The sequence below is a fragment of the Orycteropus afer genome, unplaced genomic scaffold (assembly GCF_000298275.1).
Source record: "Orycteropus afer afer isolate SDZICR_OR568_19922 unplaced genomic scaffold, OryAfe1.0 scaffold00017, whole genome shotgun sequence".
Lineage (NCBI taxonomy): Eukaryota > Metazoa > Chordata > Mammalia > Tubulidentata > Orycteropodidae > Orycteropus > Orycteropus afer.
The window spans coordinates 9,091,485-9,108,469 of NW_006921604.1; the positions used below are offsets into that span (position 1 = coordinate 9,091,485).

At 42.8% G+C, this 16,985-nt stretch overlaps 1 protein-coding gene across 1 annotated transcript in view; it reads right to left on the reverse strand.

The window, feature by feature from the left end:
• Positions 1-7,424: 7,424 nt before the first annotated feature.
• The window catches only part of CRACDL (CRACD like), a 99,855-nt gene continuing 90,294 nt past the window's right edge, over positions 7,425-16,985 (reverse strand). The window contains exons 7-9 of the mRNA XM_007959531.1: positions 9,146-9,333; positions 7,868-8,012; positions 7,425-7,564 (exon numbers count right to left, since the gene is read on the reverse strand). Of these exons, the coding sequence (XP_007957722.1) occupies positions 7,425-7,564; positions 7,868-8,012; positions 9,146-9,333 (473 nt within the window). The remainder of the gene's footprint in view (positions 7,565-7,867; positions 8,013-9,145; positions 9,334-16,985) is intronic.

Here is a 16,985-nt window from a genome sequence, read left to right on the forward strand (position 1 = left end):
GATCAAGGATCTGCCGACATCCTGATGGGATGGCCATTCTCCCTCAGCTTGCTCACTTTGAGTGTTAGGGAGCTAAATCATGACCAGGACATTCTGTGCCATGCTGGACAACTCTCAAGAATGAAAACATTTCTTCTTTTCTCTTGCTTTTGAACTTTCATTTCTGGTCCTGGTTGTTTATTCTCTATGGAGTTACACAGAGGAAGTCAACTCTGTTTCCATCAAACACCTGAACACACCTATCCTGCTTCTCCTGAACATCCCCATGCTCTGAGTGTCTCTTATAGGAACCTTTTGTGCCATCCTGGTTGTCCTCCTCTGAACTCTCTCTAGCAAGTTAGGCTTTGTATGTGGAGAGCACATTACCTCTGCCTGCATTTCATGCACCAGAACTCAAGTAGAGAGTTACCTATACTCAGATTTCCTGAGTATAGGTAAGTGTGTGAGTTAGGGGTGAGAGGTGGCTGGATATGTAGTCCACAGATGGGCATCTGCTTCATGAACAGCTCCACGCTATGTAAGGGAACACAGGTCTCTGGTATACAACCTAAGACAGATAGCAGTCTAGAAGGTGTCAATTTTTTTACCCTCATATTGTGCTTACATATGTTCTTCTTACAGCTATTGTTAGCTGATGGTGAGTTGGCCCACAACTCATGGTGATCCCATGCACATTGCACTGTAATTCTCAGGGTTTTCATTAACTGATTTTTTTGTAAGTAGATTGCCCAGACTTTCTTCCTAGTCCATCTTAGTCTGGAAGCTCTGCTGAAACCTGTTCAGTATCATAGCAACACACAAGTCTCATTGACAGACAGGTGGTGGTTGTGCATGAGGTGCATTGGCCAGGAAGTGAATGAACCTGGGTCTCTCACATGAAAGGTGAGAATTCTACTACTGAACCACTACTGCCCACCATATATGTTCTTAGTCCAAAATTCAATATTAGATTTACATAAAGTAAGGACTTTCACTTCAGGGAACAGAAAAAGCATATGAAAATGCTGTATTAGTTACTTACTACTGTGCAACAAATTACCCCAAAATGTAGTGACTTATAAGAATAACCAACACTTATTATTCAAAGTTTCAGTGGGTCAGGATTTGCAAGTGGATTAGCTGGGCAGTTCTGGTTTGAGATGCAATCAAGACACTCACGAGGTTGCAATCAAGACACTCTCTGGGATGCAGTCATCTGAAGGGTTGACTGAGGCTGGAGGATGCACCCATTTCCAACATACCTCATTCATATGGCTGGCAAATTGGTGCTGGTGGTTGGCAGGGCACCTCAGTTCCTTCCCATGTGGACCTCTCCACAGTCTGAGTGTCCTCAAGACATGCCAACTGACTTTTCTCAGAGCAAACAATCCACAAGTGGAAGCAGCAATGTCTCTTATTACCCAGCTTCAGAAGTCATACAGTCACGTCTGCCACCTTCTATTAAAAGTGAGCATGAAATCTAGTCCATGCTCAAGGGAAGGGGAACTGGGTTTCACCTTTTGAAGGGAAAGTCATCAAAGATTTTTTGGACATATTTTAAAACCACTATAGCTATCAGCTGTTCCATGGAAGGAAGATGGGACAATCTACTACCATAAAGATTTACAGACTCAGAAACCCAATGGGGATCACTACTAACTGGAATTGACTCAACGGCAGTGAGTTTGGTCTTGGTTTATAGCTACCAGAAAAAATATTTTCCTAGTATCTTCTCTTAGGATCTAATATAAAGATCACTCTTTTGGTTTTCCTTCTTTCTCCATCTTCCACTTAAAACTGAGGCAAATCTAGAGTCCCCCCTCACTGACGGCACTTTTCTTTAAATTTCCAGGACACATGTATCACTCGGTATCTTTGCACCTTCTTCTCTATGAAATAGATGAGTATTTTCTCCTCAGAGCAGATGAGGAAGCCTTGGTTGTTCTCAAAATGGCAGCCTTGCCTGAGCTAGACGCAGTGACAGTAGTCTTAAAAAATAAAAAACAAACTCACTGTCATCAGGTCAATTCTAACTCATAGTGATCCTACAGGACAGAGTAGAACTGCCCCCATAGGGTTTTAAGGCTGTAAATCCTTACAGAAGCAGACTGGCTCATCTTTCTCCCATAGAGTGGCTGGTGGGTTGGAAATGCTGACCTTTTGGTTAGCAGCTGAATGCTTTAATCACTGCACACCAGACCTCAATAGTAGTCTTAGAGAGAAGCTTTTTCAAATTCATAAGGAGCAGTGAGGAAGGGTACCTTCTGGGCTGTTTGCATTCAATAAGTCCCATAAAATGAATTCAAGAAGTGTGACAACTAAGGATAAATGGAGTCAAAAGAATTCTCTGGGAGCCCCAGCTCCTACTGGTGGTGGTTGTCGGCATTAATCAAAGGATAGGCTTGAATGAGGTGGAGAAAATTTAATTCATCCAAATTCCCCTCAGTGAGACCACTCCATTTATTGTGGAGAAATTCTCTGGTAAGCTGCATGTCATATATGTGTGTGAGACCCCAAGGCACGTTTGTTGTGTTTGAGATTACAAGAGAAATTTATCTTGTTGCAGGTGGCAGAAGCAGGAGACTAGGAAGCTACAGAGGACTATGGGGTATGTCCCCTCCTTATGAATATTTAATAGGGTTTTTGCAAACAAAAAGAATGCAAGGTATGCACGGGTTTCTCCCCCAGACTACCGAAGGGGCCAAGCTCTGGGGAAAGACAGCAAAAATCACCAAAAGAACTTGAGTCTCAAGTGTGGAGGGAGCCTTAGGAACAGAAGACTCAAGAATCATGGGATGGGCTTTGGAATTTTCCAAGCATATCATTTTCTGGTATTTAAGTTAATTTTTCCCCTAGCTTTTCAAGGTGAAAGGAGACGTCGCCTGGACCATATATGCACACAACACATCAAGGGCTGCCAGGGCTCTGTGTACCCAAATAATATCCTACGTCATTCTCCCTGAATATAGGAGTTGGGCAGTAACACTTAACCCAAGGTAGGGAAAACTGAGAAGTGTCCACAGTTAGCCAGGGCAAAAGGGGAAGGACACGACCAGGTTGTCACCACAGTAGGGCCTCCCCTTGAAGCTTGATCAAAACCTAAGGCTCCTGTTTCCAGAAACAGCAAGCACAGTCCATACATGCAGGCATTTCATCCTTACTGAAGCTCTGGAAGGCAAACTAAGACAAGCTTCAGCAATTTTCCCTTATCTCCTACAAGTTTATTCCTATCAATACTCAAACATGGTCTCATACCTTCCTTCTAAAGACCAAAAACTAAAATCCTTTTAGCCCTACATTTTCCTCTAGCTACTGCTATTTCTTCTGCCCCATTTACAATAAAACTTCTTAAAAGCTGATATTAGTTGATGCCCTCACAGGCTGATTGGCCTTGACCTACTCTGCCTGGGCTTCCTTCCCCAACATTCCACTGAAATTGCTCGTCAAGGTTATCTTCCATGACTTCCATGCTCCCAGAGCCAGTGGTCACTGAATCTCATCTGGCTGGGCTCTCGGCAGATTCCAGCCTAAACAGCTGATTCCTTCCTCTTCTTCTCACACTCTTCTCTTGCTTTATCCTCCTCTCCTTTTCTTCCTCCTTCACAGACCCCTCCTTATTCTCCTTTGCTAGCTCTTCTTTATCTAGACTCCAAAGGTTGGAGTGTCCTAGGATCAATCCTGGGACTCTTTTCTTCAAGTTTTCATCCAGATCCATGAATTCCATCTAAATGCCGATGGTTCCTGTTCTGGTTACCTAGTGCCACTCTGACAAGAAATACACCACAAATGGAATGACCTTCACAAACAAGAGTTTATTCTTACAATTTGGAGGCTTTAAGTCCAAGTTCAAAGTTCCAGTCTCTAGGGGCTGGGTGAAAGCCCCTCAACCTTGGGGTCCAGCTCTGCCTCCTGCTCCCGGCCCACTGGAGTTAGAGGTGTTTCTTCACTCAGACAGCTGCTAGCTGCTGAGGCTGAGAAGCCCCAAGGTTTACAAGTAAAAAGGCACAGTCCTGATGTTACCAAACCACATGGCAGGCCATTAACTTAAGTCCATTGTAAGTCCCAAGGTCAGCAGAGCATAGCAGGCTGCTGAGCAATGACATGGCTACATGAAGGGTCCAAGTGTGCCATAGGCTAGAGACCATTCTCAAGGCTTCTCCTTATGTACAGGAAGCAGACCACATTCCAAAGGCAGCTACTCAGCTGCTTGTCGTAGATCCCCCCATGGAGTTGACTGCCAGTCTCATCATGGGGAATAACTACCACCAGCTGCCCAGCCACTCAACCAGGCCCCCCCAAGTTGACACACAACATAAACACCACAGTTCCCAAATTAATAACTGTATCTATCTACTTGACATTTCCATTTAGATGTTCAAGGGAATGTTACATTTAAGATGTACAAAACCAGACTCATGATTTCTATGCCTTCTCTCCATTTCTGTAAATGTTATCACTACTCACCTTGGAGCTCCAGCCAAAAATCTACATGTCTTCTGTATTTTCATCCTTTCCTTTTTTACCCCATCAAATACACCAAAATGTTGGATTTTACATTTCCTTTAAAATGTGTTTTAGATCCATCCACTTCATTCCATCTCCACCATCAACACAGACCAGGCCACCATGATTCTATATGGACTATAGCAAGACTCTTCAAGCTTCCTGTCTTTGCCTGTGTCCCCAGTCAAGTCTCATCCATCAGTGACAATCATCTTCTTAAGATATAAGTCACACCACCTCTGAACTCCCTTTATTGACTTCCCAAAGCACTTATAAAAAAAAAACCATCTCATGTGGCCTGTCAGGCCTCCCACAACTGGCCTGCCCTGTGTCTGATGCATTCTCTTCTGCTTCTTGCCCTGTTAACCATGTCCCAGCTATACTGCTCCTTGAACACGTGAGGTCTGAGTCCCACCTCTGGGCCTTTGCAGAGCACTCATCTCAGCCCAGTGTGTTCTTCACATGTTCATTTTTATAATTAGGTCACCTCTTCAGCAAACCCTTTCCTAACCATCTAATCTCAAGTAGTCCTGCCATAACCAAGTTCTTCTGTTTTAGGTTCATGGTTACACTTAATGCTATTTTTCCATATTTATGTATTTAAAGTGTTCTCCCAACTAACATGCCTATTCCATGAGACTAGCCTGTTTGTACATTTTCTCATTCAGATGCTCCAGTCCCTCGTACAGTGCCTGGCACAGAGATGTTGACTGAAAAAGTAAGTGGAAAGACCAAATAGTTCAGCTAGCTGCATGATTAAAAATCACAAACCAGCAAACTCTCACACTTTTTCTAGTCCTTCTAAAGAACTAAAGGGAGAGGACGGTGACCCAAGGAGGCACCAGGAGATGTGTACATGTCCCTGGGACGTAAGAGCACTGGACATAAGAGTACCATGCTTCCATGTCTAATCTTTGAGGGCACTGATTCAACTCTGCACCACTACTTTTTTAAAATGAGAGTGTCAATTGAAGGTAATTGTTATGAACTGAACTGTGTCCCCTGAAATACATGCTGGAATCTTATATACCTGTGAATGTAATCTTGTTTGAAAATATGGCTGTGTTTTGTTAATGAGTGCAGGGTGTGCTCTAAACCTAATTACTTCTGAGTTATAAAAAGAACAGATTAGATACAGTGGCAGTCATACATGTAGGTTAATAATACATGATGTTTTCACTTAAAACTATTCAGTCTAACCATTTTGGATCAAGGCTAGATAGAGTTCATGCTTGTTTAGAGCATATTCACCATGGAATTCCATATTGTTGTCCTCTGAGAGAATGCAGTTAATAAATCAATTTGGTTGGGGGAAAAAAAACTGTATCAGGACTTTGTATATTAAGCTGTAAAAGTCCATTAGACAGTACACTTCACTATGCTATCAGGTGTTTTGTATTTTGAGCTCAATAAAGGTAGACCTCTTCAAGTTGTGTAGTTCTAACAGCTAGATAGGAATTATTCATGAAGATGGAATATACAATAAAAGTAGAAGACCTTAGGGTACATCAAATCAAATAATAATACATGATGAAGTCTGACTGATTTTGATGGCTAAATGCCTCCAGAAATACATATTCCCATGGAGTTTAACTTGTTAAAAGGAACAAATTGGAAATGTTTTTTTATAAAATAAAGAGGTATTACATAACAGATATAACTGATCCACCAACCACTCCTCAGAAAGAAGGTTGGGCGATGTACTTCCGTAACGATACCAACTCAGAAACCCAAGGAGGGGTCGCTATGAGTCAGATCCGACCTGACGGCAATGAGTTGTTTTCTTTCTTTTTTTTTTTTTTTTAATGTAACAGACACAATTCTGAGATCCAAATATATGCTCTCCCTCTGCCTGTCTTCATTCTGCATTCAGGGGTCACCCTGGCTAATGCATTCATAGTCCAGTTTTCAAAAGAAATGTGCAGGTTAGATTAATTAGATGCTTAAGAATAAAAAATATTCAGGAAATTTTATATTTTTAGTAAGTTATACTAAATAGATTAAAAGAGCAAAGTGAAAACAAAACAAAACCCTGTGTTATCTTCTGACTTCCAAAAATGAACATCAAAATTTTTTATTTTGGGAAAAAAAAACCTTTTCCAAAACTTGAAACTCTAAAATCAACCCAATTGAGATTCTAAACCAGGTATCTATTAAATGAAACTTCATACACAGTACTTAACTCAGTGTTGGAATACATTCTATAAATGTGAGTTGAAATAACATTTACCATATGACAGAAACTATGTTTCAGACCTTTTATTGAACAGGCAATGCATTGTGCAATGGGTAAGGACACAGACGCCTAGTGGAAAACGTCTTTAAAAATTATTTTTGGAAACAGTTTATGAACTGATGAACTCTGCTATGTTTCTTTCTCTTCTTCTTGGAATGGCTATCTTCAGGAAAAGACTGTTTTATAGCTGCTCTTGGAAAACGGCATCCCTGTTGTACCATAAATGTCATGCCTAGCAGTAAACATGAAAAGAGAAGACAGGATCCACAGGCAAGACAGCAACTCAGAGACGATGGGTTTATCTCAGATGGAAGCACAGTACGCACATGCTCCTGGAACAGTTTCTCTTCTGGTCTTGCAGCCACATCCTAGTTTTTTCATCCACATTTCATTACCATTTTCCATCCTGTCTGAGTTCTCCTTATCAAGGGAATGCTAAACAACTCACATTAATCCATTTGTGCACAAGAACATGTTCCTGGCCTTCTTCATAGTTATTCTTGTTTTTATGGGCCCTCTGTGGCTCTGTGTTTGTCCTCCTTGTTTTACCTGATTCCTTTCTCTCCCCTGAGCTCTCTCATAACTTGATGATAAAATCAATCTTAAGTTTCACAGTTTGTCTGCCATGATTTACTGGCTGTTTTTTTTTTTTTAAACTAAGTGGCTCATGAAGGTAGCAGACATTCTTTACCAGCACGTGGTCAACCTATTTTATAATTTGGGGCATGTCGCTCCAGGCTTGTGATTTCTTTCTGGCAAGTTCCATCCAGGATGGCTGATCCGCACTGGCATAACTGGCTCTCTTCAGCTGATTCAACTCCTTCTCCGTCATCACTGCAGACTGAGCTGCTGGAAAGAAAACAAACACAAACATGAGAAATGAGTTGGGATTTTCACTTAAGCCTCTTGCATTTCTTTAAAATACCCATCAAGGTCTTGGTCATGTTCTCAAATATAAAATTTGTTAATATGTAAACATGTAAAGAAGACTTAGCAGAGAATATGTTATGTATGTGACGAACAGGCTTAAGAACTGGCTCACAAACATCCAGCAATGTAGTGAGATGAAAGAGATGTCTAGAACAAAACTGCAAGAACAATCCCAGACACTTGTTTCAAAATATTTTATAAGAGTTGTACATTTCATACCCAAGTTCTGATGGGACAATGAGATTCCTCTTTGCAGTCCCTCTTTGAGGTTGAGTTTTGTACCGTGTTTCCGTTCCACAAAGGGCTTCACAGGTGCTATTAGGAAAGATTTACTACGAACAAAGTCGGCTTGTTTTGTGGACTCCTATTGGGATACAAGAAAGACACATAATATCTGATCACCTGTGATTCAGAGAGGAGGCAAACATAACCAAAGTGGACCAAATAGGTTTACTCTCACCAAAAGGTTTCTTTCCCAAGATAAATCATGCCTGCTGGCATTTTCTTCAGAGAGCTCTGGCATGTGAATTCACTGACCCTAAGGCTTCTGAATGCCAGAACATAGACCAGGGCTGCTCCTTATCTTGAGCCCATATGTGTGTCACAGCCTCATTCCCATCCTTGCACCTGGCCTCAACTCCAGATGGTTGGGCTGCAGGGACTCCATTTGAAAATCAGTATTAATTGTGCTTGGAAATATTTTTGAGAATTTTGTGTTACTTGGTGAGAGTGATCCTGATGCTCCAAGCTGGGAACCACTGGTTAATATTCTTTTACAAAATCCCTAAGCCTATGTGATGCTCTTTAAGCATTGGCATGATTTGAAATTTTCATTAAAATGAAGGGATGCAGGTCCCACTACAGGCTCAGGCTCATTTCACCACACTACACGACATGCTTATAGATTTACTGCAGTGGCTGTTAGGAGAATACAAAACTGTGAGTCTTGGCCTGCTCCTAAGCACAGTTGTTTTGGTTTTAGAAAAACTGTTTTCAGTCCAAGAAGTTGAATGGAAGCCCCAGTTGCAGCCCTGCAGCCCCAGGTGATGAGTAAGGAGCCCCAGTAAGCAGCCAGCGTAGCAGCAAATGCAGGGCTCATTTACCACTGAGCAATGAGCCAAGATGGAGCTGTTGACGTTGTCGTCGTGAGTCTCACTGAGAAGTTATTTTAACCTCCTTTTATTTCTCCAGATGCTGAGCTGGTTGCCTAGGAGGCAGGAAGCAGAGATCTGTCTGCACTGCCTAAGTGGTTCACCCGCCTCTCTGCCTCCCTAACAGCCCAGCACACACATACGGCAGGCTTCTCCACAACGGAAGTTATAATCAGGCAAATCATTTACTGGGCTTCACTGAGCCTCTACCACACACTAGCTAGCCATTACGACACATGATGGTCTTGGCAGTGACCATGCAGGATGTGCCCTCAGCATGGGAGTCCCAGCCCCCAGCTGGCTGTTCCCTCCGGGACCTGAAACAGAAAGTGTTTGCTCTGTGCACCTGGGCTCTCTCCGGGGCCTTGGCCTGCTTTCCCATTTCAGACTTCAGGTTCCGTACCCCAGGCCTGTCTTCCTGGTTGGGTGGCTGGTCTGGGGCCCCTTGGCGCTTTTGCCGAGCAATGGTGATCCAGGGCGGCATGGGCTGGCCATCGGCTCCCAACCTCACCGTTGCAGGAGACAGAGACTTTTCTGTGGGTAAAATCACAAGGTTATGTAAAAAGATTCCCAAGCCTTCATTCAGTTTTACCTTTTGCTTTTGCAACACAGAGAACATTGTACTGCTGTGGTTCAGGGTGGGTGGAGGGCAGAGATGGGTGCGGAGATCTGGGAGAGAGACTATTATTTTTTCTTCGGCAGGCTTTGTTTTCTTATTTAAAGTTGCTCAGAAGTGAACCAAAGAGATTATGCTCCTCTAGTCTGAGCCACAAAAAATTAAATGCAATGACTCCTACAAGATCAATGCACATTTTAAAGCCAACTTCCTCTAGAATCCTTTCCGGACTTAGATTAAAATAAGTACATAAAAAAACAAAGCAAAAAAACCCCAACCAAACCACCTGCCGTCGAGTTGGATCACGTTGTTGTTGTTGTTATGTGCCGTCAAGTCGCACCCAACTCATAGCGACCCCTTCTTGGGTTTCCGAGGCAGTATCTGAGGAGCGGCTGGTGGGTTTGAACTGCCAGATTCTGATTAGCAGTTAAGTGCCTTAGGCACTACGCTATCAGTCGCATCATAGATAGAGATAATCTGTCACTTTGGAATTGTATATACCACTTGACCCCTGATTTGCTTGGAAATCATATACACACTATTGTTCCCTTTTCTTTTGAAAGGTGTAGCATAACCTTTCCTTTGTGGAGAATGATGCCAAAGCTAGCCACAGTTGTTTCTTTTTATGTTCCAACAAGAAACAGGGCCTTTAAAACCGTAACATTGTGTTGAGTATTCTTCAATATTAGCAATGCTTTTCTTTGGGCAGTAAAACTCCGGGTCACTCCCCCTCTTACTTTACAAACTTCCTACTTCACTGCAGTTGAGTCAATTCCGACTCATAGTGCCCCTATAGGACAGAACAGAAATGCCCCCAGAGGGTTTCCAAGGCTAAAATCTTCATGAAAACAGACTACCATATCTTTCTCCTGTGGAATGGCTGGTGGGTTTGAACTACCAACCTTTCGGTTGGCGGCTGAGTACTTTAACCACTGCGCCACCAAAGAGTCCCTTCTACTTTACAATGCTTCTTTATTTTCAAATTTTTATGATGAGCATTTATTTAGGAAAAACACACACACACAGTTGCTGTGGAGTTGATACCGACTCATGGCAATGTCATGTGTGTCAGAGTAGAACTGTGCTCTGTTTGGCATTTCAATCTACTTCCACAAGTAGATTGCTAAGCCTTTCTTTTGAAGCACCTCTGGGTGGATGTGAGCCACCAACCATTTGGTTAGTAGCCAGAGCACCACCCAGGGAATTCTGAGGATTTATTAACTTCATTCTAAAGAATTAGATTATTATTATTATTTTATGGAAACCTATGAATTAAATAAGTGGCTTCTTACAGGTACATCAAAAGTACAGTGACTCCAAAGGTTCCCCATGAACTTCTCACTCTGGATGCTCAACTGCCACTGTACAATAAAGGCAGCAATGTACCTCCCAAACACCTTGACCTGGGTCCATTTCCTGTTTTCTGGTATCCCTTTTCTCTTGGGCAAATCTACTTCTGTAGTGATACCGCCTTGGAAACCCAAGGAGGGGTCACCATGAGTCAGATACGACTCAATGGTTGTGAGTTTGGTTTTGGTTACAGTACACCTTACTAAGTCAGATGAAGACAGAGCTTGGTCTGTCCTTCCAACACAGAAGGATGTCCAGGATGAAACAGTGCTCTCCTTCTTCATGGCCTGACACACCTCCACACCTTGCTCCCGGGTGTATAGACTCCGATTCTCTTGCCTTTGCTTGTTTCCAATTCAACCTGGAGTTCTTTTCTCCCAGTTCCCTGATCACCAAGGGGGGATGAGGGAAAGAAGCCACTGTTATGGGTTGGAGTGTGCCCCCCAAAAAAGATAAGCTTAAGTCCTAAACCTCACAATCTGTGAATGTCATCTTATTTGGACATAGGGTTTTTGTATATGTCATCAGTTAAACTGAGATGAGGTCATACTGTAAGTAGGATGAGTTCTAATGAAATATCACTGTATCTTTATACAAAAGAGGAGCAGAGAACAAAGACAGAAACATACAGAGGGAAAATGGCTACGTGAAAACGGAGACAGAGATTGCAGTGATGGAAGCCATCTTTGAATTTGGAACCAAGATGGAGTGTCAGGATTGTCCATTGTCCATGGATTGTCAGGAAACATCAGAAAATAGGATGAGTTAAGGATACCCCCTAGAGTCATGTCTTAGTTTGCTAGTGCTGGCATAAAAAAACAAACAAAAAACAAACATGAGTGGAAGGTCCTTCTTTATCTGTTTCAGTTTCTAGTAGCTGCTGCTACTCCTTGGTATTTCTGGGCTTCTAGATTCACTCATCTCCATCTTTACATGGTGTCTCCCATGTGTCTGTCTCTCTCGTGTCTGTACGCCCCTTTATAAAATAGTTTTCAGAAGGAATTAAGTGTAGGACCCATTCTACTCTGCTATGACCTTATTAATATAACAAAAGAAAACCCTATTTCCAAACAGCAGTCCATTCACAGGTATCGTTGCATGCTGTAGAGTCAATTTTGACTCACAGTGACTCTATAGGGCAGAGTAGAACTGTCCTATAGGGTTCCCAAGCCTGTAATGTTTACGGAAACAGATTGTCACATCTTTCTCCCACAGAGTATCTGGTAGGTTCTAACTGCCAACCTTTCCATTCACAGCCAAGCACTTAACCACAGTGCTACGGGCGCTCCTTAACAAATAAATATGTTAGGAGGACACAATTCAAGCCATAAAAAGCCCTGCCAACATCTTGATTTCATATGTTTGGACTCCAGAACTCTGAATTTCTGTTGTTTTAAGCTGGCCAGTTTATGGTATACTCCGTTATGGCAGCCCTAGGCTGCAGTCTCCCACCAGAGTTGGGAACAGATGTAGGCTGCACAATGCAGAGACCTCTACCTGGCTCTGAAACGGCTCCCACTTTTCTTCTGGCTGCTCCCGGAGACCTGTACCTAACTGGTGCCCTGGAAACTTAGCTCCACCTCTTTGGCTGGTCCATTGTCCCTCATTGTCTCTTGTCTCTCCTGGCCACTGATTTCTTCCTACAGTTCAAAGACAAACAGTCTCTACTGAGCCTCACTGTCACACCCTAAAGCCTCAGTTCTCTACCCTCAACTCGAAAAACCTGTCTCCAACTGCCTCCTAACCCAAGAACACTGCTCGCTTCATCCTCCCAACATCTGAGTCACCATCCTAAGGTCTCTTCTCTATTCTCCATAGGGCCACACATTTTCTCTTGGGAGTCCTGGCATCCCTGGGCATTTCCCCAGCCTCTGAGGCTCTTGCTGCTAAACTGTGAAGTCCTCATTGTTCCTGACCCTCAGGCTTCATCTTTTCTTCCCAAAATATTCTCTCTTTTTCATTCTCCTTATTTCAATGCTCAGAATGCTTCCAAGTGTAAAACCCAGCCCTGTTTCTATTCTTAGTCAGAGCCCACTTCTACCTCCCTGCTTTACCTTCTTTTCCTTTCCATTCATCCATCCATTCTTTCATTCTTCCATCCATTTATTCATTCAGTGTGTGTTATGGGCAAGGCCTATGTTAAATATTGAGGTGGAAAAATAAACAACAAACATCTGTTCCTTAAAAAGCTCAAAGTCTAGTAGGAGACACTAGATACAAACAAATAACTGTGCTGTAAACTGAAAAATGCTGAAGTTTACAAAGTGCTATATGGACACAGGGCTTAACTCTGTTGGGTAGGAGGTGGAGTGCCATCTGGGGTAGGGACTCAGAAGGGAACAAACTTTCCAGTCTGAAAAGAGGGGCAAGGAAGCCCTCAGGTGGAGTAAGATGAAGGTAAAGCTGTGTGCAGGTTCAGCCCAGAATGGGTGAGAGGCAGGAGGGGTGCTGGTTGGAAGGGGTCTTCTGCACATTTTTCCTGTCCATAATTGGGAGCCACTGGGGTTTTAAAGGGAGCCTTGAGTAGCATGGTTGTTTAAATGTTCGACTCCTAACTGAAGGATTGGCAGTTCTGACCTACTCAGAGGCTTCTCAGAAGACAAGTCTGGCGATCTGCTTCTGAAAGGTCACAGGCTAGAAAACCCTATGCAGCAATTCTACTTAGACATACATGGGGTTGCCATGAGTCAGAACTGACTTTATGGCAACTGGTTTGGCTTGGTTTTGGGGATTTTAAAGGATTTGGAGGTCATGTGGATATTTATTCTCCACACCAGGAAGTAGGGGGAATGAGAGGCTGTGGCCACAGTCCAGGAAGAGCTGACGAGGGATCAGATGCCCTGCCTTGCAATCATCTCACCTTTTCCACTAAGGCGTGACTGAATGCTACCTCCTCCATCATGTATGTCCAGTCACTCTAGATGGAATTTTCTCCCTCTCCTAATTCCTTGGTAACTTTCTTGACACATTCACCCACTGTATTTAGTACTACATGTGTTTGTTAACTAACCTTCTACCCCTTTTTGGTCCTAAGAACTTCTTATTTGACAAGCATATGCCACTGACTACATACCAGGTAGTGTTCTAATAATAGCTCATGCTTGATGTCATTTCATGTTTTATTCCTTGTCCAGAGAACAAGTCATTGCCTGGCACACAGAAGGTGCTGGGTAGCTGCCATGTTTTATACAAAGTCTGCATTTCTCATTCTGCATTCTCAACAAGAGCTCCATATAATGCCTCATAATTTTTGTCTCTCTGGGTTTTTACATTTTTTCTTAAAAGATTTTGTTTTCCTTTGATTTTTTTCTTCACATTCAGTGGCCAGTCATGCCCTCTAGTCTTCTCCTGGTCTGAGATGTGTGGGTGGTGTCACACATCCTCTCAACTCCCACCCTCAGCACGTCTGACCAGTACCGGAACACAGAGAGGATTCCTCACCACCACAGGTATTTTACAAAGAGGGATTTCATTATAGGCTTAAATGCATTACCTTATTCAATAAAATACTCTGAATAATTCTGTCAAGACTAAGTGTATTCTCTGAAGAGATTTCCATCACAAATTTTAAATCAGAGACAAGACTATCAGGCTATTCAATGCAGTGCTCTGGCTGGCTACTACCCTTCTCATAGCTTAGCACAGGATACCTAAAAATGGTGCCACTTCTCACCACAAGGGAAAAAAAATACAGCTCTGGTTAACTGATTATGCCAGATATCTGAATTATCCTATCTGAGTCAAAGAGTACCGTGATAGTTGGAGCTATGTGTCAACTTGGCTGGACCACAATTCTGTGTGGTTTAAGCAATTGTGATGTGGGTTGTTCCAATGATGGAATCAGATGTATATGTTTTGAGCAATCTATTGAAAGGGAGTTTCCCTAGGGGTGTGGTCTGCTTCCAGTATATTTATGGACATTCTGGAAAAAGAGACACTCTTTTGCAGATCAGGATTCTGTTGTGCTGCCTACAACTGTCTGTGAGTGAACAATCCACCATTCAGCCTGGAGATCTTGGATTTGTCATTTGTTGGAGTCAACAGCCATTATACTGCCTGCCAGCCTTGAGCTCCTCAGCCCCTGCAGCTGCATGAGTCAGGAAAAGCCTCCCGCTTAACGTTTGATCTAAGAACTTGGGACTTGCTAGCTTCTATAAGTATGTGAGCCATTTTCCTAAAATAAATTTCTTTCTCTCTCTATATAAGCTTTATTGGTTTTGTTTCTCTAGAGAACCCAGTCTAACACATTTGGTACCAGGAGTGGTTTTAGAGAAACAAAATTGTAAAGATGGGCTTCCTAAATTGGTTCTCCAATTTGATTAATCATAAAGGCACTGATGACCCTGCCTCTCCATTAGTAAAGAGGGCCCTGCTAATCCATGGCATGAGGTGGCAACATTAATACGCAAAATAGCACCACCAATAGATCAAGTACTTGTGAGAAGTGAGGCTCTGGGTGATCGCATATTTGATATTTTTCTGCAATTTTGTCAGCATAAGGAGTATAAGGAAGCTGGTTGGTTGGTCCCACTTACACTAGACAAAGTGGTGAAAGAGTAAGATGAGTTCAGGGCTGCTGAGTCACAGCTTAAGTGCCACATGAAAGACCTCAATGTTCCCAGTTGTGCTCTGAAAGAAAGCCTTATTTCTTCTAGTAACAGAGCTGATATTGCTGAAAACCAAGCCCAGAGTCTTATTGTAAGGGTGGCTGAATTCCAACACCAATTAAATTACCAACCCAGAATGGTGTCTGAAGTTAAAGTGAGGGCACTGATTGGGAAAAAATGGGATCCTGAAACCTGGAATGGGGATATAGGGGCAGATAGTCAGGAAGATCAGGATATAGAGCCTGTAAATTCTGTTGAATCCCTCCCATCTGAACGGATTACTATAAAACCATCATCCCCTCTACCTCAGTTTGATGGGATTAACCCAACTGTTCCTGTTGAGTCATTGCCTGAGGCGGAGGCCATGGAAGACACTGCTAAATGTTCTCAGGAATTGCCCCAACCACCCACTGTTGCTGCTAGACCTATAACTAAAGTTAAGTCCAAGTGAGCCCCAAAAGGTGAAATACAAAGTGTGACTGAGGAGGTGGTATACTACACCCAAAAAGACCTACTTGATTTTGCTAACATGAACAGACAGAAACCTGGAGAATATGTATGGGAATGGCTACTGAGGGTGTGGAATAATGGTGCAAGGAATATAACATTGGATCAGTCTGAGTTTATTAATTTAGGCCCACTAAGTACAGATTCATCATTCAATGTTTCAGCTTGAGAGGTTAGGAAAGGATCTAATATTTTATTTGGTTGGCTTACTGAAGCATGGATTATGCGGTGGCCTACCTTAAGTCAAGTTGAAGTACCAGAGCTGCCTTGGTATAATGTAGAAGAAGGTATCCAGAGGCTTAGGGAAATTGGCCTGTTAGAATAGATTTATCAGATTGGACCCCTAGAGCCAGAAATGGAGAGTCCAGAAGATACGCCTTTCACCAGTACGGTGAGGAATAAATTTGTGAAGGGAGCTCCAGCATCCTTAAAAACTCTGTGATTGCTACTTTATGTAAGCCAGATTTGACAATGGGAACTGCCCAATTGAACTGAGATACTTAACTGCTATGGGGCTGATTGCACCCCGTGGTAGTAGGGGCCAAGTGGCAGCAGTTAATTGACAAAGGCAAGGTGGGCATGGTTACCATAATGGACAGCAGAGTCGGAACAGTAATCAGAATAGTCTGACTTGTGTGGAATTATGGCATTGGCTACTTGCGCATGGTCTTCCTGGTAGTGAAATACATGGCAAACCTACTAAGTATTTACTTGATCTGTATAGACAAAAGAATTATAGGTCACGTGAACAGCAGCCTAGATCGAATCACCAGAATACAGAGTCATGGCCTCTCAATAAATTCCGAGACTTGAATCAGTTTACAGACCCACTTGAATGAAGGAGAGGCTGGGTCCCTTTGCCCTTTGAGGAAGGACCCCACTACATTGCCAAAAATTTATAATGTCAGTCTTTCTCCCAGCCTTCCCCAAAGGGATCTGAGGCCTTTTACGAGAGTGACTGTTCATTGGGAAAAAGGAAATAATCAGACTTTTCAGGGATTACTGGACACTGGCTCTGAACTGACACTCATTCCAGAAGATCCAAAGCATCATTGTGACCCACCAGTCAGAGTTGGGGCATATGGAGGTCAAGTTATTGATGGAGT